This window comes from Amphiprion ocellaris, chromosome 3, assembly GCF_022539595.1.
Source record: "Amphiprion ocellaris isolate individual 3 ecotype Okinawa chromosome 3, ASM2253959v1, whole genome shotgun sequence".
In the NCBI taxonomy this organism is placed as follows: domain Eukaryota; kingdom Metazoa; phylum Chordata; class Actinopteri; family Pomacentridae; genus Amphiprion; species Amphiprion ocellaris.
The window spans coordinates 13,721,316-13,745,763 of record NC_072768.1 but is presented as its reverse complement, the minus strand read 5'-3'; the positions used below and the strand labels follow the sequence as shown (position 1 = coordinate 13,745,763).

At 40.4% G+C, this 24,448-nt stretch overlaps 2 protein-coding genes across 6 annotated transcripts; one reads left to right on the top strand and one right to left on the bottom strand.

Annotated features, from left to right (window-relative positions):
* Positions 1-806: 806 nt before the first annotated feature.
* epx (eosinophil peroxidase) lies at positions 807-11,804 on the top strand. The gene is made up of 17 exons (XM_023293363.3): positions 807-1,100; positions 1,186-1,273; positions 1,364-1,454; positions 1,568-1,743; positions 2,312-2,444; positions 2,542-2,671; positions 2,757-2,963; positions 3,883-4,249; positions 4,332-4,492; positions 4,582-4,840; positions 4,922-5,092; positions 6,885-7,122; positions 7,200-7,411; positions 7,485-7,649; positions 10,133-10,210; positions 10,320-10,416; positions 10,634-11,804. The coding sequence occupies exons 1-17, from the start codon at positions 1,083-1,085 to the stop codon at positions 10,689-10,691; spliced, it is 2,649 nt and encodes an 882-aa protein (XP_023149131.2). The 5' UTR covers positions 807-1,082; the 3' UTR covers positions 10,692-11,804.
* On the bottom strand, positions 11,452-24,088 carry rab3il1 (RAB3A interacting protein (rabin3)-like 1). Of its 5 annotated transcripts, XM_035958657.2 has the most exons (13): positions 23,939-24,088; positions 23,312-23,653; positions 18,340-18,523; positions 18,108-18,203; positions 16,674-16,751; positions 16,230-16,460; positions 15,905-16,024; positions 13,936-14,064; positions 13,736-13,848; positions 13,486-13,509; positions 12,965-13,064; positions 12,800-12,866; positions 11,452-12,687 (listed from the first exon to the last, which is right to left on the bottom strand). In XM_035958657.2, exons 2-13 carry the CDS (start codon positions 23,518-23,520, stop codon positions 12,602-12,604), a joined length of 1,437 nt encoding a protein of 478 aa, XP_035814550.2. In that variant the 5' UTR covers positions 23,521-23,653; positions 23,939-24,088; the 3' UTR covers positions 11,452-12,601. The 5 variants fall into 5 exon arrangements, with proteins under 5 accessions (XP_035814550.2, XP_035814552.2, XP_035814554.2 ...); XM_035958659.2 differs by lacking the exon at positions 13,486-13,509; XM_035958661.2 differs by lacking the exon at positions 15,905-16,024 and having other exon boundaries at positions 23,939-24,087.
* Between the last annotated feature and the right edge of the window lie 360 nt (positions 24,089-24,448).

Sequence of the window (24,448 nt, the reverse complement as noted above, 5' to 3'; positions counted from 1 at the left end):
CTGGGGACAGTTTTGGTTCATTTGAGGTTTTAAAAGAAAAAAATCCACACGACTAGAAACCAATATTTATTAGAGGGAAATGTGGGTCAACTGGCCTTTTATCTGCCTGTAAGTCAAATATTTGGTCGCATTTTTGAGAACAGACAATTTCTACAATATCAACACTCCTTCCCGCTCATACAGCAGATGATGGGTATTGTGGATCAACAGAGATAATATTAATAACAGCGTAATGAAATGGGATTGATGACTCATTTGATAGTATCACACACCTGGAGCATCAAAGAGGAGAAAGTGGGCAGGTCCAAACCTGGTGCTTCACATTTGAGTTTTAGTGGCTCACATTGGATGCGGCCACTGAGACCTTTCTGTCTGAGCCTTTGTGGGGCTTTTTTTTCCCTTTTCATCCTCACGCTTAGTTCGTCATTTCCCAAAATCCCTGCTTCCCTCATCTTCCAGCTCACCCACCTGCCTGTGTCACTGGCACCGGGACGATCAGATTGAAACTCTTGGCATGTGGCAAAGACACAGACACACTTGTCATTAAAATAATCAAAACTGACCTCGCTGTCATTGTGAAATTCAGTTTGGCCACTTAAAAATAATAACGGAGCCTGACTTTTTAATCTGCTACTAAAGTTACCGTGACATCTAATATTTCAACTGCCTCTTTGTTTGGTTGATTGGTCCACTACAACAAAGTCATAGATTCTCTGCTCTTTCAAAGGATGGGCAGAGTTGTTTCATTTATTTGAAATGCTGATTTGACAGAGGGTTTTCATCATGGGCGAGAGCGGAGGAGTAAATTTGATTTGAAAGGTTATTAGGTCGCGGCAGTGAGTCCGGTGTTTGATGTTGCGTTCCTGTCACCAGAAGGACAGATAAGGGGATTCTGCACATACCTGTTGGCCCCGCCCCCAGTGTATACATAGCAGCCTGGACACTTGGAGACACACACACATGCTTACACCTGCTGACTTTCAAGATGAGTCAAATTGAGCGCAGCAGCAAGACACTGTGAGCGTCATTCGTCTTCTAAACCTGAAGTGCTTCCTCTTCAGTGAACAGTTTACAGGATCTAGATGGATGCAGCACTCATGGTGAGTTTCTGCTTATTTGTTCAAATACATTTTACAGACCAGTTTGTTTTTTCAACTTATTCATTTGGATGTGTTTTTCTTTCAGGTGTCTGTGTCTCTGCTTGGACTGGCTGTTGTCCTGCTCTCCTTGCCTGAGCATGCTTCACTGAACAGTGTATTTGACAACACCTCAGGTAGGATTTCTGTGTCATTATTACCAAAAAATAGCAAATACCTAAGAGCGCTTCTAACCGCATCTTTTTTCTCCTTTCTGATCATCTCAGAAACTGTGTATCTGGGTTCTGTATATGTTGACGAGGCTCTTCAGAGGGCGACTGAGCTGACTGATGCTGCTTATGCTCGCACGAGTGAAAGGTAAAATTCCTCTGTTTGGGTCTGACATAGAAATATCTCAAACCCACAGCAAAACACAGACTGTGATTTTAAATCTGCGAGGCACTAAAAGACAAAGCTCTCAATGTTTCCAGAGTGACAAAGTCTTTGTCCGAAGGCGCTCTGAGACCCAGTGACCTGCTGGCTCAGTTTAAACAGACTGAAGCCAGAACCAGAGCTCAGATCCGGGCTGCTGAACTGCTGGACAACACAGTGGAGCTGATCAGAGAGATGGTCTACACCAACACTATGACGCAGCCCAAGCCATACGGTAGTTAGCAGCACTGTAACACCACGCATGGATGTTTCTGCACCTGTAAGCCGCATTATTTTTCTGCTCAATTTCAAGGATTTAATTAAGGATGAAACAAACATTTAAATACACCATACTTAAGTAATATCATCTTTCAGATTGTTTCAGGAGACAATTTAATGCATTAACTCTCTTGTCAGTATCCAATCAGCTGCATCACTGTTACACTTATTTCAGAAGGCCTTTAAAGCTATGAAACCTTGCAGTGGTTGTGCAGATTTGAATTCGTAGAACTTCCTCCTGTCACACAGAAATTTGTTGTGAATATGCAGTTTTCAGTTAGTTAATTTCAATGTACTTCCAGTATTTCACAGTGTCGGAAAATGTAACAATACAGAAGATATGAAGAGTCAAAAAGTCTCAGAATTAAACTCCTCCAAAGATGCTGTAAAAATACAGAATCACATTTCAGGAGCGTATTGTAAAAAATGGCTTGTAACTCAAGAGCAAATGATCTGATCTTTCTGATGATGAAGTATTATTATCATCACTTGGGTTTTGCTGTGTTTCCTGTTTGTTCCCACAGAGCTGCTGAGTGGAGCAGATGTGGAGAATCTGCTGCAGGTGACGGGCTGCTCTGCTGAGCTGCAGACACCCAGCTGTCAGACAGGCTGTCTGTCTGAGCGCTACAGATCCATCACAGGCGAGTGCAACAACAGGTCAGAGCTGACATAGAAAAGATGTAGTAACAGAATATTGCTGTCCTTAAGAGGCTTTGTTGTGATTTCTAGGTAACCGTCTCCCTTTTGTGTTCAGACAACATCCACGGTGGGGTGCTGCAAACATCCCGTATTCCCGCTGGTTGCCTCCAGAGTACGAGGACGTGTGGGGGATGCCTAGAGGCTGGGAGCCCAAACACACCTACCACAACTTCAGCCTGCCTCCTGTAAGAGCCGTGCAGCAGCTCTCAATCCCCCTCCGTCCTCTCAGCTGCTGTAACTCCATCATTTCTCGTCTTATTTGTGGTCCAGGTGCGGCTCGTGTCGCAGGAAGTGCTGTTCACTCACAATGACAACATCTCTGTGGACTCCACTCTGTCCCATCTGCTGGTGGACTGGGGTCAGTGGATCGACCACGACGTGGTGCTGACGCCTCAGAGCCCCAGTAGAGCCACATTCAAGACCGGAGCTGACTGCACCCACACCTGCAGCCGAGACACACCCTGCTTCCCCATACAGGTGCGCTTCACTGTCTGCTGCTCTCAGGTGCTTTAATTTTCTGTCTTTTATCTTGTGATCTTATAGTATACCCTAATATGTGTTCACATTAAAGTAAGCTAAAGCTGGGAATATCACCTGCAAACTCTATCAGTACTTTCCTGTTTGTAAAGTAAACCTCAGAAACAGTGCTTCCCATTGTGATGCCCTAAAACAAAGCAATGTCTACTTGTGACTTCCTGTTGCTCAGTATATACTGTTGATGAGTTATGACGAGGTCATGCAATGAGAAAACTGTTCCTTTGTTGGGAAGTAAAGGTATCCTTTAATGTTTGGTCCTTAGGTTTATCTTGCAACTTCCAGGTTGGGAATCACTTGTAAAATAGTTTAAAGGAAAAGAAAACCAGGCAGTTTCAATTTTTTAAAATATATTTCTGATTTCATTTGAAACCAAAAAAAATATATTTAGCCAATAACCCGTTGTGCTGAGGATGGAGCCAGACTATTACAGAAAGTGATGGTTGTAATGTTTTTTAACACCTTTTCCATCTAGTCCAAGATGTGGACCTTTCTCATTATGGATGTTTGCAAAAAGTTTCTGAGTGTGTACACTGGATCTAACATATTTGGAAGAAACTGATAAATGTTCTACCAGACTTGGAATCTGCAGTTTGGATGTTCTTTGTTCTTTAGGAATTGATGTAGATTTTTTTTAAGTCAATATTAGTTTTGCAGACTATGTGTGTTACAAATGAATGGTACTTTACTCTCATCAGTTTCTTGGCTGTTATAAAGCCAATGAATTGCTTTTTGAGAGGAGGGCCAGGACATGTGTCTTACAACCTCCATCTTAGCCATTACTTAATTCAAGATCAAACTGGTTAAAATGAGAACATTTTCCCCCATCATAGCAATTCAAAGCATGAACTTTCTTTTCCAGATCCCACTTTCTGATCCTCGCCATGGCATCCAGAGTTGTATGCCTTTTTTCCGCTCTGCTCCCAGCTGTGGTGCTGGAGTTCTGCCTCATCGCCACAGGGAGCAGCTCAACGCCATCACCTCGTTTGTAGATGCCAGCATGGTGTACGGAAGCACCAACAGTCTGGCCTCCGTTCTTAGAAACAACTCGTCCCCTCTGGGATCGATGGCTCTCAACCCCCAGCACTCAGACCAGGATCTGGCCTACATGCCCTTCCTGCCTCGCCTGCAGGCTCACCTGGACCCTTGCGGTCCTCGCAACTCCACCACCTTGCAGGCATCAGACAGATCTGTGCACCGAGACAACACCACTTCCTGCTTTCAAGCTGGTGGGTTAGTGAATGAATGTAGGGAATCGCCTGCTCTTTTCAGGTTTCAGTGCAGCTACTCTTCACAATTTATGTTTCACAGGTGATTCGAGAGCCAATGAACATTTGGGACTGATCGCGCTGCACACGCTCTTCCTGAGAGAACACAACCGACTGGTCAAAGAGCTGCACCTTCTCAACCTTCACTGGAGTCCTGAGACTCTCTATCAAGAGGCCCGCAAGATCATAGGAGCCATTCATCAGGTATCAGCAGCGGTTACAGCTGGATATTATTTCACATCCACATGTTTTAGAATTCTCTTCATTCCAGGTTGTTTTCTTTATCTTTCTAGATCCTAACATGGGAACACTACCTGCCGCGGATCCTTGGTGAGAGTGCCATGTCTCTTCTGATGCCTCCCTATCAGGGTTATGATCCCGATGTGGATCCCAGCATTGCTAACATATTTGCAACTGCTGCATTTCGTTTTGCCCACGTCACGGTGCAGCCAGTGGTGACCCGGCTGGGCCCAGGATACACCATGAACTCCCAGTATCCCCCACTGCCACTGCATCATTCACTCTTTGCCTCTTGGAGGGTTGTGCAGGAAGGTAAAAAACGATGCCGTCGTTGTGTTTAAATCACATGCGAGTCCTTCTGTGTCTGCATTTCATTTTGTCCTGGTGTTTCAGGGGGGATAGACCCTGTGCTGCGTGGTCTGTTGCTGTCTCCAGCTAAGCTGCAGACTGCAGGTCAGATGATGGTGGAGGAGCTGACGGAGAGGCTATTTCAGGCACAGGGAGGGATGCCGCTGGATCTCGGGGCCCTTAACCTCCAGAGGGGTCGGGATCATGGCCTGCCAGGTAACCAGCCTTCTCAATTTCATCACAGCACACAGACTTTATCATTTTGCTCTGAAAGCCCTCTACTGATTGTAAGCACGGATTGCTTCAACAGTCAGGCTGTATTTTTTTCACTTTCTCAATATTTATATTTAAATTTCTGTTGTTAAGATTTCAATTAACTTATTTTATTCTCTAACAGAAATTACTAACTGTAACAAAAAAAAATGTATTCTAGGGTTAAGATTGAATTTAACTTTAACAATGTTAGAGAACAAACTTAGTTAGGATTGTGAAGAAGTAATTACAGCATTTTGATCTTTTATAGAAAAAAGATACAAGTCATTGTAAAGTCTAAATAAATTATGTTTGTTGTTTTGCTACAATTAAATGCTACATTTTAATTCTTAATTTGTTAAACAGTTCCAGATGTAAGTTTATTAGCAGCGCAGTTTCCCACTAGTCCACATGATGCTTTGTATTTCTTTGTTGAATTCACCCTAATCAGAATGAATCAGATGAAAAATCATTTTGAAACTTTCATAATTTTTTTCCTTTATAACTTCACAAAGGGATAATTGTCTCTCAGTGCAATTTTCAGTTGTTTATGTTTTGGTTATTACTTCAAAACTAAATTATTTTTAAAAATAGACTAGCGCATTATGTAGGCTCAGTGGTTAACATCTCTGGTTTGGACCTGGGATCTTTCTGTGTAGAGTTTGCATGTTCTTTCCGTGTATGCATGGGTTTTCTCCAAGTACTCCAGACATGCTGAGGTTGATAGATAATTCTAAATTGTCTGTAGGTGTGAATGTGAGTGTGATTGTTCATTTCTATGTGTAGCCCTGCGATGGATGGATGAATGGATGGATGGATGGATGGATGGATGGATGGATGGATTTTGGTGTCACATGTTAACACTACTCATAGATTGGTGCCGCTGTATGAGGTGCTGATATTATGACCCAAATCCTCAAATGTTGTATATTGGCGAATAAATGAATGAATGGATGAATAAATAAACCAAAGAAAGACATGTTATTCTAATAGTGTTATAGCTAATATATCATCTATAGTATTTTAGTAATCCCTAATATATATTGTAGCTGATGTCACTGCATGGTCAGATGAGGTATATTACAGGCTACATAATGTGGTTGTGCTACTGGGTCTGTGGCTGGCTGCAGACTCCTCTAGACATGTTTTATTTGTGTTTACAAATCAAATTCAGAAACAACAAACCGAATGTGAATGATTATAAATCAAACATTCAACTTTTCATTTGTGAAATTATCAGAAAAAGGCATCATAAAAGTTTCAAACCCAATTTTCATTTGATTGGCTTTGATGATATGAATTAAACAAAGAACTGCCAAGTGTTACACAAACTCACACTGGTGTATTAATGGCTGTATGAACATGTGTTACTTGTCAGTTTAGAAAAGGACCTTAGAGACCTATCATAGGAATTGATTTGCTTGAGGTGCTAAGCCACCTAGATCTGGCTGCATCTCGTCATGCAGCAGTTTGTCGATGTTTGATGCTTGAGTCTGCAGAATCCTTCCGGAAAATTTCAGAGAATTCTTTAAAAAGCATCTAAAATTTGCTTTCTTTTTTATTTTGCTTTGAGTTGCAGTTATTTCCTCCTGTTACCTGCGCAGTGTTTCCTGTAAAGGATATTTTAAGGTCTGTTCTGAAAAGTGCTACTATTTAGTGCTAGGGATAGAATTTTATTTCACTAGACAAGGTGGTCCATGTCCAATATAAAACACTGCGGGACACATTTGTACTTAAAGCTTTCATACTCTTTCAGGATACGCTTCTTGGCGAAGGTTCTGTGGCCTTCCTGTTCCCACCAATACATCCGAACTGGCTGAAATTCTTGGCAACTTCACTCTAGCTCACAAATTCCGACGTTTGTACGGGACTCCATACAACATCGATGTGTGGGTGGGAGCCATCTCTGAGCCTGCTCTGCCTGGAGGCCGAGTCGGGCCGCTGCTGTCCTGCCTGCTGGCCCGACAGTTCAGAGCACTGAGAGACGGAGACAGGTACAACTGAAATGAAAACAAAATGATTAGTATTATGATGCAAGGAGTGAAGTCTACATCTGCCTTTCTCTGCCAAGGTTCTGGTGGGAGCGGGAAGGAGTGTTCACCAGCACCCAGAGGAGAAACCTGCACGGCGTCTCTCTGTCCCGCATCATTTGTGACAACAGCCACATCACCCACGTCCCTGCCGACCCGTTCTCACGAACAGAGAGTCCAGAGGACATGCTGGCCTGTTCCCACCCGCTCATCCCCCACCTCGACCTCAGCCCCTGGAAAGAACCAGACTCAGGTGAGGAAGTGGGAATAAAGACATGCTGAGTGTAAAATCAGAATTTGTGTTTCCAATGACTTCTCTCTCCCAGATCCCAGCTGCGGTCCGATACCCAGGATTCAGTCCGGCTACTCCGTGCTCTGTAACTCCGTGATTCTTTATCAGTGTGCCTCAGGCTTCAAGCTGCTGGGCTCTTCGTCTGTCAAGTGTGATTCAAACAGTCAGCAGTGGAGCCCTGCGCCCCCAACATGTCAAGGTACAGAGATTAACCCCAAGGCCTGGTCTACTGCATCACATGATTTCCCTCAACTGTGGATTTAAGCTCTGTTAAGACTTTCTGGCCATGCTAGCTTAAATTCTGAGATGCAAAGTTCATGCTTACTCTGAAGTCAACAAAACAATCTCACTGCAATTTAAATGTAAAGCCTCACAACTTTTAATCCAGGGTGGATGAGAAGTTCAGAAAGTGCTAAATTATTAATTTCGTGACAAGTGGTATTACTGACAAGCCACATATTTCCAATAAGTCTTACACCTCTTTAACTTTTTCTTGTCACTGGTGCACTTTAGTTAGCTCTATACTGTATACAACAATCAGCCACAACATTAACCCTGTAAGACCCAAATATAGAAAAAAAAAGAGCAAAAAATAAAATCAAACAAAAAATCTAGAAATAACAATAAGCCCAAATACAGAAGAAAAATGAGCAAAAAAGAATATATGTACATGTATATATATATGTATATGTATATATATATGTATATATATATATATATATATATGTATGTATGTATGTATGTATAAAAACCCAAATATAGAAGAAAATGAGAAAAAAACTATATAGAAAAAAATATCAAAATACTATATATATATATATATATATATATATATATATATATATATATATATATACACACATATACATATATAAATAGTATTTCAAAAAAATAAAACTGATTTATTTCTGCAACAGTGGGTTTTCCAGGGTTAAAACCACCTGTATAATATTATGTCTCCCTCGTGCTGCCAGAACATCTGTGACTTCCTCAGACCTCTGAAAGTTTCCCGTGGTATCCAGCACTTTAACAGCAGATTCTTTAAATCCTGGGAGTTGACCTGGGACCTGCTTGGAACAGACTATTTTTCCCAGTACATCTCACAAATGCTGTATCAGATTGAGATGAGGGGAATTTGGAGGCCGTGTCAACACCTTGAACTGTCTCATGTTCTCTACATCATTGCGGTACTTTTTGCAGCGTGGCAGGAAGCATTATGTTGCTAAAAGAGGCTGTCACTGCCATCGGGGAATATTGCTACTATGAAGTGGTGTAAAGTAACATCCTCATGAATGCCAGGAGCCATGGTTTCCTGGCAGAACACTGCCTAGAGAATCACATTGTAGGAGCTTTCAGTGGTGGATGGGTCAGCATGGATGTTCTGACTGATCTGAAGATACATAGCTCCATATCCTCCTGAGAACCAAGGGAAAACAGTATCTTATAACCTAATTTTTTTGTGATTTACTGCATTTTTGGAGCTAAAACAACTCACAATTTAGAATTTTTAAAAAAAATATTTATATTTTAGAGACAACAGAACAATTTTATCATTAAAAAAAAGCAACACTTCAAAATCAAAATAGGCCGACAAGAAAACAAGAATGTCAATCTATTTTCTAATGAAACTTTAAGAAACTAAATTAAATAACAATAGTGTAAAAAATTAAAAGGTTGAACTAACCCTATCCCATAGTAATAAACAACTATTTATTTATTACTTTACATTCAACATGTTCATTACCCCTCAAAGAAATGTGTTTTTGGGGCAGAAATTTGAACGTAAACAAAGTTAGCTATCAGCTAACCCCAATAAATCGGTCTCATGTCCGTAACAGCTATCATTCATAAAGGGGCTATTATTTTTCCTAACAAAAAGTTTAACTTAACTCTGACCCCAATTTATAATTCTTGACATATTCATAAACAAAAAAAACATGATTACCATACATGAATCAACCATATCTTATCTTTTCTCTTTCCCTGGCATTTTGCTGCCGTCTCCATTTTGTCTCAGCATTAAAGCATAGTTCCTCTCATCCCACCCAATCACTTGTGATATCATTGGAAAGGCCAGGATGTCCTCCATTAAGCATGTCAGGATTTAGTAGGGTAGCGCAAATGAGTCAAAATACGGTATATAGATCGAAAACAAATGTCCAGTACAGAGGACATAGGATATGCAGGAAGCTGTGATGCACTGTCTGTTCTTTCCATCATCGTCAGCATTAAGGTTTCAGTCAGTTTCTGTGGGATCAGACCACACAGGCCAGCCTTCACTCCCAGGTGCATCAGTGAGTTTTAGCAGCGACCTTGATCACACGACAAGACCTGCTGTTTTAGAGATGCTGGGACATGTCGTCTAGCCATAACTGTTTGGCCTTTGTCAGAGTCACTCAGATTCTTGCCCAGTATTCCTGCTTCCAACATATCAGCTTCAAGAGCTGACGGTTCACTTGTTGCCTAGTATATCCCACCTCTTTGCAGGTGTCATCGTAGCAGATAGTCAATGTTCACTTCAGCTGTCAGTGGGTTTAATGTTGTGGCTGTTTGTGTCTAGCTATGATGCTACTCATATCTTTTCACACTATTATGGGATTAAGAATTCTGAACAGCTACCTCTCCCTTCCAGAAACAAAGCTGATTTTTCATTGGTCTGTTTGTTTTGTCTGATTGTTGCAGATATCAATGAATGTGAAGAATTGATTTCTCCTTGTCCACAACAGTGTCTCAACATACCAGGTTCCTTTATTTGCTCAGGTTGGTTCAGATTAATTACACACTTGTGTTACTCTGCTCTTTCCTGTACAACACATCACCCACGTCTGTCTGTCGGTTCTGATCCTCAACATGTCTCTCTGTGATCCAGAGTCCTCTTCGCTGTCTGCTGTCTCTGTTGTCACTGCCGTGATCGTGGTGATTGGTGGTGTTGCTGTGCTGGTGATGATCATGATCTGTTATCGAAGGTACGTCACTGGAGCTACATGGGTGCTGGTTTATCTGTTTCATGCAAATGTGTGACTGTTGACTAGAGTGCCTTCATATCAGAGTAGAAAATGCTCATTTATAGAATAAAATGAAGCCATAAATAGCCAGTGAAATAACTAAAGCAATTATTGTAAAAACTGTTTTTTCATCCCTGTCTAGAAGGACTATTTGAATTTGTGAATATGCTCCTTGCAGATATTTCCCCAAGACAGAAGAGTTGGTCACCGCGGAATGTTGCCAGGGGAAAAGTTAATCACACCAGTTAAGTCAACTTTTCTTGTAATGTTCTTGTTCTATGAAAGTTATCTTAATGTCTTTTTATTGTATTTAACTGACTGTAACAGTAGAATTTTTGTGATGTTAATTTATAAGAACTATATTACGCTAAGGCTGAACAACTCAATGTTACATAACTGCTGCTGTTGTTGACCGCTGATGAAGACAACTAGACTGTTTCTACATATAGACCATGACTTGATCACGTGCAATCATGTTTTGCCTCCTAACTACACGTTACAACAGCAGCCAGGCTGATTCATAAACCCCAAGTCAAACTATTTATTAAGGTCTCTGGTGTTGTGTACAAAGAGGCCATGAAAACAGAAGCTTACAGAAGTTTTTTCAATCCGGAAACTAAAATCTTACTGGAATGTCTGCTCCAAAAACAGATTTTCAGACTATAAAGCCCCTCTGAGCAGGACACGGTCTCAGTATTTCCTCTGTATCCTTGTACCTGCTTCCTGCTTACAAACCTGTTAGGCAACTGTGGGTGTGTGTCAGAGTGTTTTGTGTCGGGGTAACCAGGCAGTTCCTGGCAATGACCTTATTCTAAAACCAAATCAGGGACCGGCCCTGAGTGAAACAAATCTCTGTGTCACCTGGTTGAAATTAGTAACACTGATGAATCACCTTTCTCAAACTCAAGTCCAGGTGTCAAAGCCAAACCAGCTTAACTACCAATAGCTGTCAGGTTTTGTACAATCAAGACCTATAAATGACACACGGTACAAAGGTGATAGTCAGGCTACAATGCCTTGTGTTTAATGGAGCGTTTACAGTTAATTATCAGTACACTGACATTATGAACCTCAAAGCCTTTAATAAGGCTGAGAAGCAGTTATTGCACTTTCTGTCAATATTCTTCATTTTCACCTTCAAAAGAGTTTGTTGTAAAAAATTGGCCATTAATAATAACAAATCTAGACTATGAGGTACAACAAGTATACACTGTGTAATATGGCTATGGTTTGCATTCATGCAAAGTCATGTATGGCTTTTACTCTATGTACATACTGTTCATTGTAGACGTGCAAAACTACAGTTGAAACATGTAATCACTTGCATTAAAGCTCCATTTTTCTGTCTATGTTGTAAAGCTCCCTCTATTTTGTGCATGGAGGTCTAATAATTAATTTGTTAACAATACATGTGATTACTAAGTCCAGGCCGAACATGAAGCTGTTTCTTACAAGAGGCTGAATGTGGCTAATTTATGTTTTAATACAAGGCATCAAGACCAGGAAGTGCAAGAGTGCATCAACATAATTAAGGCCATGCTGAGAAAGAAGGTCTTGGCTGTGGTGTTCGAGCTGATGACGAACTGAGATGCTAGAAAACAATGAGAATCTCTGCTTTGTGGAAACAATATAACATTACATAGTTGTAATAATTGAGGTAAACGACCAGCTAAACTCTCTAGGCTCCGTCCTGTGTTGTGCTCATCATTTCAACAGACTAACGCCTGAAACATGACACATAGAATCTACTGTGTGAAGTTGTGTTTTCTCCACCCGGGAGATTAAAAGCTCACAACAATAAAAAAAACATCCTTTATACTAGTGGAAACGATTACTGGAAGACAGTAGTTAGTTTGGTGGCATGCGGTACGACAGAAAAAAAACATTTCTGGTTTAAACGTCATCTTTAAAGTAATTTTAAGTCTTTCTTGTTGTGCTGGTTTGATTCTAATTGTCTCATTACATATTTCCAAAAGTGGCACATGAACATTTACTGTTTCCCTTGTTGGTTGAACTCTGCTGCAGCACTAATGCTGTACAACCTGATCAAAAACTGACCTGTGTGTTACCATAGTTACTGATCTGAGTAATCAAAATCCTGGGATTATGTTGTCCTGTTGGGTGTTTCAGTGGACAGTCAAGACCTCTAGCCCTGGTCAGTGAGATAGAAACCTAACTTGGCCACAGTCATCTCTCTGCGAAGACGCATCACCTCCCAGAACATCTGCTCCGCTGGACGAGGATGAAGACACGACAACAAAACAACAAGTCAGTTATGTGGAATCCTGTTTTCAAAGCAAGAAAAAAACATCAAGATTTTTAGATTAGACAAATGTTAACTTACCATCATGTCTCACGAGGCCCTGCTGGATGTACCGAATGTAAGTGAAAAAATTGCAGACGGCCGTGATCTGAGAGGTGAAGTAAAGGACAAGGTCACATGCAGCCGCTCCTGGCAGTAGAAACAGAAATGCTTCTAATGAAAGTAGCAGAAAAAAATGATACTCACCCGCGCACGGCTGGAAGGAGAGATGTAATAGTAGCTCCCCTTGTCGCCGAGTTTAATGCGATGTCGGCAGAGTCGCGACATGCCACTTAATGCACATTTTCTACAAGCGGAGAACAAAAGCTGTCAAGAAATTACAGATACAACACGCGGATACACAGTCATTGTTTTATGATAACATACACAGAACATAAGTTACAATTCTTCAGGTATTCAGCAATGAAACCTACGTATCTGAATAAAGCTACATGAAAAAACATGTTTCAGTTGGAAACACATTGTAGAAGAAAAACAGCACAAAACAGGTGCACAGTCAGAGAAAGTTAGTCACAGAAAGACGAGGAGAGAGGACATGGTTGTAGGTGTTATTAATGTCAAACCAGACACATGCAGGGCCCTGTGTGGGTCATTCATTTACAGATTTGTTTACAACTTCTCACACATCTGGATAAGCAGACGTCATTTCATGCTACAGCTTAGTTAGTGAAAAGCTGAACAAACGATTGGTTCCTGAGAGGACTTACGTCTCTACTGCAGCCCTAAAGCCACTGAAAAAAAAGATTTTAGATCAGACAGTGATTAGAAATGTGCCCACTGATTAAACCACTCAGATACATGGTAAGACAGTGAAAAGGAGTCAGCTGTAATCAGAAATCACCAGTGAAGGAACCAAAACCAAATAAGAGTGAATATCCAGTGTTGACCTGACTATTGTTTAGCAGTGATGGTGAAACAGAGGACAGAATAACAGTTATTACAGATGCGGCAACTCACTTAGGACCTCCACACTCTATCGCCGAGGCTTTAACCATCGGTAACGCTGACATGGCCACAGGCTCGATAGTCAGAGAGTTGCTTTCCACTGCGCTCTGAACCAGCTGGGACAGCTGTGGACAACAGTAAGCACTAATGTTTACAATAAAATACTAATGTGGCAGCGTAGTGGTTGTACAACAAAGCAGGCAGAGTCTGACCTCTGATCGTGTGAAGGAGAGGCAGGGTCCGATTTCTTCTGAATAAATTCGACTCAGGAAGGCAGAGGAACGGTCCAGACTCGGATGTTCTTTCCACATCAAAAACTCAGCAAACAGAACTGAGTCTATCTACAGAAAGAAAAAAGAAAATCAATCAATGTCAATAAAGTACATGAAGCTACACTTCAGATGCAATGTGTTTTGCAATCACCTTAGATCATTTTAGAGTCATCACATGAGAAGTTCACGTTCTGCACTCATCTGTCAGGCTAACTCCCATGTCTATGTAACCCACATTCTGATTCTAGGACATATGTAGAGACACTTTTGTTCTCTTTGTCTTTCTGTGAGAGATGATTGCCCTCCTTTCGTCCTTCACACTTACAGCCCCACCTAACCTAACCTATGCTGTTGCTCAAGAAATATGTATTAAAAATCTGATGGATACAAAGTGTTCCATGAGGAGAATCTGAACTACCAGCATCTGCCATTGTAAACTATATTGTCCATCAGATTGATAACAGATATTGGATCGAGACATCAACAAACTGACTATAAAAAATTTAAATGTTCCTTCTACTAAATATACAATACAGACATACAAGACAGTTTTCTCACACTGAAAATCTCGCTGTACACATTTATGGTAGCTGTAATGTTTATAGCACCTCCACAAATATTCAAAATAAATGTTTAAAAGCCCACATTGCACACTTTTAACTGATTCAAGAACATTTTTCCCAGTAAGACTTCCATCTAGCTCCTCATGCTAACAGGAATTTAAGGTTCTATGAATATGTGCTTACTCTTCTCCACTAATGAAGACTTGTAGTTTAACAAGAAAAGAACCAACTTTCACTACAGCCTGGTCGACATTGAATTTTTCAGGCTACTATGATGACAAAAGTATATTATCATTCTTATTTAACACACGGAAAAACATTTTTGATGAGGTTTTGCCTATCATTTGTTACTTTAAGAGTAACAACCATGATATACACTGCACAAGACCATTTAACTGTTAAAAATACAACTTTGGCATTTCTGTTCTGCAATTTCTTGTAATTTATAAGGCAAAACACACACAGATAGTCTATCCACAGTCAACTGATATTTGCCAATATATCTGTAATTATTAATGGGACTTAGTTTAGAAACATTTTGTTTAACCCTTGAATGCACGAGTGATTGGACCCTACACTCTTCTATAAGTAGGTCAAAAATGACTCATATAATAATCAATGTGTTTTTATGTCATTTTTGTCATTTTGGTTAAGAATAATAATTTATATTATTGTTTGCATTATATTTTTTTCCACACAAGAATAATTTCATGTTTGAAACAGGTTTATTTGTCACTTTATAACAGATTTTGAACATTCCAATGATTGAAAAAGACGAATATTTCACACTACAGCATTAGAAGAATGCTAACATCCATTTTGTAGACATTTTTCCACTCTTTCCTCCAGCTGTTGCTGCTCTCGGTCCCTCCATGTTTGTGCACTTCATCACCTCTTGTATGATATTATCAATGATAAAGAGCTTGGGGTAGTAATACAAATATTACAATCTTTTGAAAAGTATAAAAGGCAACTTAATAATTTAAATGGAATGATATTAAAAACATGTTTTTGAGGAATAGCTGGAATATGAAATGATAGAAACTTTTCAGTACAAAGATATGGCAAGAAAACAACCTCACCAGGTCATTTTTGACCCACTTGTGCATCTAAAGGTAAACATAAAAAACATATTAAAAATCCAAAGTTGAAGTCAAGAAGCCCATTTTCATTTAATAGCCACACTGACAAAGAATCAATACTTTGACTCTTCAGTGTGTCTTTTATAAACTGGAGGAAGATGCTCTAAAACTAGACTGGTTTATAAATAAAGAGAATTACAGAAAACTACGCCAGCAGCTAAACACGAAAGACTTCTGAGGCCAAGTGGGAGGGATGTGAGTTACCTGTCTGCTGTCTGTGCCCAGCCCCTCTCTGTGCTGCTGCCATGAAGGGTCATAGTTGACACTGACAGAGTGTCCAGGTACCAGGCAGAGAATCAGAGAGAGGAGAGCAGGAGCAGTAGGCTGACAGAGGAAGAGCACCAGAGACCCACAAGAAGAAAAGTCAGAGAGAGGTTAGTAGTGAGAGAAAGCGACCTTGGCTCAATGCAAGAGATAAGAGAGACTGGAAACGGGGAAAAAGATACAAACAGAGGAACGCAAAGTCCAAAGTTACACAAACACACTTGCAGGGGAGAAGAAACAAACGTACAAACTTCTTGCAGGTTACCTCTCGGTCCTCTTTGGGCTGAACAGAAACAGGTGAAGGTTCTGGTTTTCCGGATGAAGTTGGAAAGCCTCCGCTGGCACTCTTGTTCCGAACGTGGCCGCCGACGTGCTTGTACGCTCCCCTGGTACCTGAAGACTGCAGCTGAGGATGCAGCTGGCGGTTTGGTGAAGAAGGTGTGGAGGTCAACACCAGAGTCTTCAGCGCCGTCACCTCTGCCTGCAGAACGTCAATCTGGGAGACATATGCAGAAAAAAGGCTATTTACAGACCTGTAGTATTCATAAAGAACCACATTAGTTGTTTTTTCAAGTAGCAGAAATCTGATATTGATCCTGAAATGGTTGTAGGTGCAACACAAGTACAGTAATCAAACAAACAAGTTCTGAAAATGACCACTCCTCACGTTTCAGCTGCAGTAAAGAAACACAGCAGAAACTTCACACACCTTCCCCTGAGCCTCCTTAAGCTGTTTCTCTGCTGCTGCTTGTTTGACATTAGCTTCACGCACCATCTTGTGAGCTTCCTGTTAAGAAATACATTGAAACAATAAAAACCTGACACACAATGTGCTCACAAGCCAACAAAAATTAGTAAGACAAATATTATCCTCAAGAGTTGGTGGACACTAAAGAGACCATCTAAAATGGGAGTAAATATTGAAATTGCTTTTATTAGATGAACAGACAATAAATAATAATGTTGGTTCACATTTGCTGGGCAAATAACGCCAACTGTTTTCTAAACTAAATGTAGGAGCAGATTTGAAACATGCTCTGTAAATTATATTGGTGTCAGTGGGTTTCACTTGTAATTGATTGTGTATTTTACCTATATAAGGTAGGAACCTTTGTGGCTAGGTAGGGTTTCCAGCCGGAAGGGGACAAATCAGTTTTTGACCGCTAAACGCCGAACGCCAAATGCTGCACGCCGAACGGCAACTTGTAAATGGGAATTTGTGCACTTTGGAGATTTTGGGAAACCAATAAAGACACTGTGTTCAAGGCAAGTTAAAACGAGTTGGACTTTCATTCGTTAGTTCGGTTATTAAGCGCGTCAATTCCGTTTTTATGGTTCCCGGTTGGAGGCTCTCAGTGGCTTAAAGCATTGGCTTAGCCCCTTTAACACAAGTCAAAAACTGATATGAAAAGTTCAACAACGGCTGCTAGGACTTTTTTGTCGCGTTTTGCTGGTGAGGACGGGAGGACAAGGGAGGCATGGCGGTGGCGGAGGCTTGGAGGAGACACCTGAGCGGAGCATCACCTGTTTACCTGCGTTCCTGGACCCAGCTGCGGGAGAAGAGGAGAGACGCCGGTGAGGACGCGGAGGAGCTTCACGGTAGCGGCTTTGAATGATCAGTCTTCTGAAATAGGTATGTGTAGCGCTACCATTTATAATGATGGCCATCTAAAAATAGTGTGCACAAGTTATGGTGTAATCCTAATGCATTGGTTGGTGAAGTGGAAAAACATTTTGACTGTGTATTAAGTGAACTGTGCGGAATGCTGTATGCCGAACGGCAACTTGTGAATGGGAATTTGTGCACTTTGGAGTTTTTGGGAAACCAATAAAGACACTGTGTTCAAGGCAAGTTAAAACGAGTTGGACTGTCATTCGTTAGTTCGGTTATTAAGCGCGCCAATTCCGTTTTTATGGTTCCCGGTTGGAGGCTCTCAGTGGCTTAAAGTATTGGCTTAGGCCCTTTAACACTAAACTAAAAACTGTTTTTAGTTGCTATCTAAGTGGTGCAGGTTTAAAAACTAGAACACCTGTAATAAATTCAAGTTGTGCATTTCAACACCTCTACAGCATCATCACCGCTTCCCTCATTATCAGCTCTACAAATTACAGTTCACTCAGCAGACCGTCGATTACTGCTGACCTCAAACAGACTGGCCGTCAGCTCCTCCAGCTCCTGTTCCAGCTGATTCCTGACTTGCGACAGACGCTCGCACTCTTTGTCTTTTAGTTTCAGTTCCTGAGACGCAGACGAGAAAATGTCACAACCACTTTTAACAGGGAACAACATTTGCATTGTCATCTCTTTTTTTTTTCTCCAGGGAACACCATCTTTTGTGCGTCTGTGCATGAGAGCATGAAGTAGGTTACAACACCTTCTTTGCGGCGTCCAGCTGTTCCCTAAGGATCTCTGACCCCTTTTCTCTTATTTCCTTTTCTTTGATCTCCAGGGAGGAGCTGCGGAGTCGGGAGAGCTGGCCATGACCTCTGCCTGAGGTGGGCCCAGCCTGACCTCCTCCCTCCACTCTGGACTCTGGCTCTGGATCCAGATCTACCAGCCTTCACAAGACCACAAACAAAGCCATAAATCAGCACAGTAAACCTTTTTTTTTTTTGTCAAACCATAACAGCCAGTATAAAACCTCGTAATTTACTTAGAATCTTATTGTGTGATGTTGACAGATACGTCTATGTCATTCATGAAACAAAAAGTATAGCCTGCCTAACCCTGAGGATGAATTTATCCTTATCATGTAAAATGTCACTGCTTCTACTGAGCCATATTTACATGTTCAGACTTTTCAGAGAAAAGTTTCCAATAAATGAGCACTGGATGTTAAAATCATCAGTCTTTCTTTTTTCATAGACAAAGTGCAGGTATTAAATAGAGCTGCAATGATTTATCAAATAATCAATTAGTTCTAGATAACCAGTTAACCGATTCCAGTAACATCGATTAATGTCAATGTTTGACAGGCAGATTCATCGACAATGAAAACAATCGTTAGCTGCAGTTTTAGTTTTCAATGTTATCCGGATTTTTACTGGCAAAACACTCTGATCAATTATAAAAATAATCTAGTATTTATCATTAGTATGCATAATAACGTGATTTTTTTTCAAAAACTTCTTTTTACTAAACTGATTAATCAAGAAAATGAACAACTGATTAGACAATAATGAAAACGGGTATTTGTTGCAACCCTAATTTAAAACGGAGATCTGTTTAAAACATTATATAATTATAGTTAGCAGAACTTGGAAGCTTTAGAGAACAACGTGTGAGACACTGAAAATAACAGTTAATTACAGCTGTAATTACAAACATCAGCAGTGGCTCCAATGCAGTCCAGAGTCCCAGTGAACCATTAAAATCCATCAGAGCCAGTTTGCATGAATCACAGCCCTGAAACTGAAGCAGATAAACTGCATTCATAACTTTATTATGTGCATCAGTGCGTTTGAATCTTTAAAAACTACTTGCCGATCATCCATTTCTGCAGCCGAACTGTGTCTGACAACATTAAAATAGTTTCTCCTCCAGCTCTAATGTGTCACACATGTTCCCAGCTGACGACCCCGGAGGGACCCCGGACCACAGTTTGGCACCCATACTACATTAGCATTCCCAGCGTTTCATTTTAAATAAACCATCAGAGCTCACATTGTTCTTCGCAGTAACTTTTATCCCGGATTTGTAGTTAAAGTCCACAGCAGCTCACTACCTGCACACATTAGCAGACTTTCAGCTAACTAGCCAGTTAGCTAACAGTTAAAGTTTTCTCCACGGAGAGGTGCTCCGTCAGCGTCCGCCCTTACCCTGTCAGTGTCCGGGACAGCAGACTAACCTCCCAGCCTGTCTGTCCGTCTGTCTCTGTGTCTGTCAGCTGCTCCCCTCCAGCTTCCTCCGGCTGTCGCTGTTATTAAATGAGCAGTTTTATCCCGGACGGAGCTAATGTTAGCGCGTCTCACTGACACAGAGGCAGCCGTTTGGAATCACAGCGGAGGAATGCGGACGCTGACGTAGACAAACAACAACAACAGCAGCAGCAGCACAGTGACACAAACAAAAACAAACAGCCGCGATGCTCCCACTGTCTGTCCGGGTGCTTCTGTCAGCGCTTTCCTCTCTGTATTTCCAGTTAGTGACTCCTGTGTTGCTGCTTACTCCTTCTCCCGCAGGTCACATGACAGCGCATCCACTCCCAAACACACACATCCTGTCCGGACACACACTTCACCTCAGGCCTGCCGGGATCCACACACACCTACCCGCAAATACCTTGATCGGAACCTGGTCGTTGCTCCATTTTAAAAGTAATTTCGGAGTAAAATTAACATTAAGTGTGAGACACTGTGTTCTATGCAAAGCTCAGCCCGTGTTCCACTTTAATATGACACTGAGTGCAGGCAGCTGGATCAATGATTCTCTATATGTGTGACTAGTAATTACAATGCAATATAAAAAAACTTTATTTGTTCCCTTGAAGGCAATTTAACCCTCCTGTTGTCCTCATTTACGGGCACCAAAAAATACTGTTTCCTTGTCTGAAAAAAATCCAAAAGTTCAGCAAAAAAATTCCCCAAATTTCAGAAAATTTGCAAAACCTTCAGGAAGAAAATTCCAATAATTCCTTAAAAGATTCCCTTAAAGTTTTATTTTAAAAAAAATCCCCCAATTTGGCAAGAAAATTCTTGTAAATATTTTCAAAAAAATGAGTTAAAATCTTCCAAAAAAATCCTAAAAACATCTAAAGTGATTACATATGTCAGTAAAACTTCTAATATTTTCTTTAAGAACATTCACAAAAAACCAATCAAAATCCAGCAAAATTCGCTGGATTTTGGTTGATTTTTACGTGAATGTTCTTAAGAAACAATTTTTAACATTTCTTTTTTTCCACTAAAAAATGTGAACATCACAAGGTTCACTGTGAATTTTTTTTTTTCCCCACATTTTCAAACTTTAAAACGGGTCACTTTTGACCCGCAGGACGACAAAAGGGTTAAGGAACACAGAACAACTGGATCAACAAATAAATACTTTAAGGTGCACGCAGATTGAACATAAATAAGTTAAATTAGTCTAATTTATGATGATTTACGGCTATTATCATGTGTAAATGTGACAAAAATGTTTAAGAACCACTGGGTTCATCCGGACCCACCTCGTCCTGAGGAGGTTGAGATTTCAATTCTACTGGTTAATTATTGAGACCATTCTCATTAGCAGCATCATTTTATATTACATGAACTCAACTAAAAACAAACCACAAGTGCCTGCAGAAAGCGGTCAAGTCATCCCTGCCATCTCTGCAGGACATTTACCAGCAGAGGGTCTTCAGAAGGACCAACATCCCCTCTTCACACTCCCACCATCTGATGCTGAACTACCCCCATATTCAAGGACTGTTTCTACCCTTATGTTAAAAGACTCGACATTAATATCCATCCATCCATCATCAACAATGCTAACCACTGAGCCACTGTGTAGCCCCCTACCCTAAAATGTCCTGCAATTTTCTTTTTTGTTCCTGTTGTGCGTTTATGTAGAAATTACATTTGTCAAACTTACGTTAGCAGATTTTTTACACTCTTGAATGCATTAAGATTATTAGTATCACCAAACCTAAGACACTCAACATGCAATCTCAGGATCCTTTCTCTGAGTTTAGTCCTTTTTCTCCCCTAATTTCCTGTCTGCTGTACCCTCTAATAAAAGCTAAAGGCACAATCAAAACAAGTCCTGATCTGACCCTGCTACAAGCCTACACCAACTCTGGTCGTATTTTACTACATCTGTGCGGTGGCTGTTCTGCACAATGAGACTTTACATGCAAAACATGCTTGAGATATAATCATGCACTATCTGAGTTACGCTAGTGGATAAATATAGACGTTTGCTTGCTAGTTTACATAATGTATGAAGTCGTTTGACGTGATGCCTGGCTGCTACTATATTGTGATGATTATGAGTGAAAGCATCTACAGTCCAAGAGGGAAAATTCTTCATAATGAGCAGGAGCTGCGTGTAAATAATTCACAGGCCTTATTACTTTTAGATCAAGGGTGTCAAACATGCGGCTTGTGGGCCAAAACCAGCCCTCCAGAGGGTCCAATCTGGCCCACGGGACGACTTTGTAAAGTGCGAAAATTACAGAAGACATTAACTGCAGATTGTAAATTTGTAAAACCATACATTTTAAATAATTTTTAGACCTTGACAGGTTGTTTTGATCATAAAGTAAAATATTAGATTGCTCATTGTTCTCTTGTCATTATGTGTCTAATTTTTATAATTTTTTTTAATAATATATTTGTCTTGTTTTTTGTCTAACTTTTGTCGTTTGTCGCATGTTTTTGTTGTTTCTTTTTGTTGTTTCGTGTTTCCTTTTAGCCTCGCTTGTGTTTTTTTGTCTATATTTTGTCGTTTTGTTCTTTTTTGTCCTTTTTTTAATCTCATTTGCATCCATTTTTTGTCGCCTTGTAATTTTTCACTCTAATTTTTTGTCTCGTTTTGTTTCATGTTGTCTCATTTTTCTCATTTTGTGTCTCATTTTTGTCATTTTGTGTCTCATTTTTGTAATAGTTTGTCTTGTTTTTGTTGTTTTTTTTTTGTCTGACTTTAGTCATTTTGATCATAAAGTGAAATACTATATCATTCACTTCCAGATACCTGTGACTAAATGTTTTGTTCCTTTATAGACACTCTGTGATATGTAAGTTGTAATGTGTTAATGATAAACTGAGGCATTATGTTCTTGAAACTAAATTTATTTTTTCTTGAGAAATTTCAGGTTGTTCATAATGTTTTGTAAAAAGGTAATTCTTTAAATGTGAACATTTACAAAATGTACTTTTTTTGCACTAAAACAAAGGAAACATTTGGAGTTGTGGTTATTTATAGGTTTTTATGCTCAGATTTTACTGGTCCGGCCCACTTGAGATCAAACTGGGCTGAATGTGGCCCCTGAACTAAGATGAGTTTGACACTCCTGTTTTAGATGTTTTTCTAAGCAGGATTCTTGGAAGCTGGACTGAATATTTTTCCAATAAAACCATCTCTCACAAGGCAATTTGTTAGATCATGTTCACTCTTTCACATATGGCAGGAATCATAAATACGTACCTGTACATGCATGTACTAAGTTAGTGCAACAAATGAGCATCATACATTATGTTAATGTCCTTAACTGTATAAAGAAGGTGAACTTTACCTCGACTGGAGCAAATAACACACCAGATCTTCCAGCCTGACATTTTTAACAACCAAACTTTATGTTTATCCCATACAGGTAAGATCGAACTCATCTTTTTTGCCCCAGAGCTTCGGGATTTAAAACTTACCGTCCAACAACGCAGCCTCCCTCCTCAGTGACTCTGCTGGACTTATGTCTGACTGCAGCTACATCAGGAGTCCCAAAGAAGACGGTGGAGGAATATACTGCTATTCCTGATCTTCCCGCTTTGAGGACTTCATATCCCGGGTTCGATGAAGTTGAAGATGGTGGAGAGGAGGAAATCTGGACGCTATGAATTCCCTCAAAAGCATCCATCTGTCCCTCTCAGGTAGCGCAGAGACTCATTGGAAACTACTGGAAATTGTCACTGTCACACTCACTCAAGGTTTAGCTTGTAGAATAGTTTGAACGGTGTCGGGTGATGACGATATCTGTAGCTGTTCAGCACCTAAAGTACAGAAAAAACTGAATCATATACTGCAACTTAAAGCCACATGAAACTTAATTGTCTTCTGAACAGTCTTCCAGTGGACAAACCATGACCTCTCCAGTGTTTAAACTGTAACTTAACCACACTTTTCCCCTCTGAACACTGCAGAGCTTTACTTTGCAGGTTGTCACGCTAAAGGAATTTTTCTTTGAGATATCCAAAGTAAACAGAAGTTAAGCACAAGTGGAATGTAATACAATTCTACAAAGATTCAAAGACAACAAATACAGAGAATACACTCACCAAAATGGACAAAATTGATTCTCAGTTGTTGCAAGTGCACCAAAAATCTGCAAAAACAGCAGAAATCCTGCTTTGATAATCTCTAGCTTGAGCTCAGTAAAGTCTCCGCACTTCGCCCTGCTGTTGTTCTCCTGGTTAGACTGGAAGGGTTAATCACTAACACCATCTGACTAGGAACAATTCACAGTACACAGTTGTTTCCAGCAGAGGGGGTCACACACAGTCTCACCTGACCTCAAGTCTTTCATGATAACTTACTGAACTTTTCAGGTGGAAAAAATAGTATTTAAAGACGAAATATGTTCAGAGGTGGGTGTTTGATAGAGTCAGAGGTAGACAGAAATGATTTGCTGAACTTTGAATCTTTGCTGAAGTTAATTTTGTAGCCCTATTCCTAATTCAAACACGTCTACTCAGCACTCGTGCCTTTAACCAGCCCATTTGTGGCGTTGTGTGCGCTCCACTCACCTCAGATTTGTTCAGATTAACAGGACCCGGCCTCACAATGCA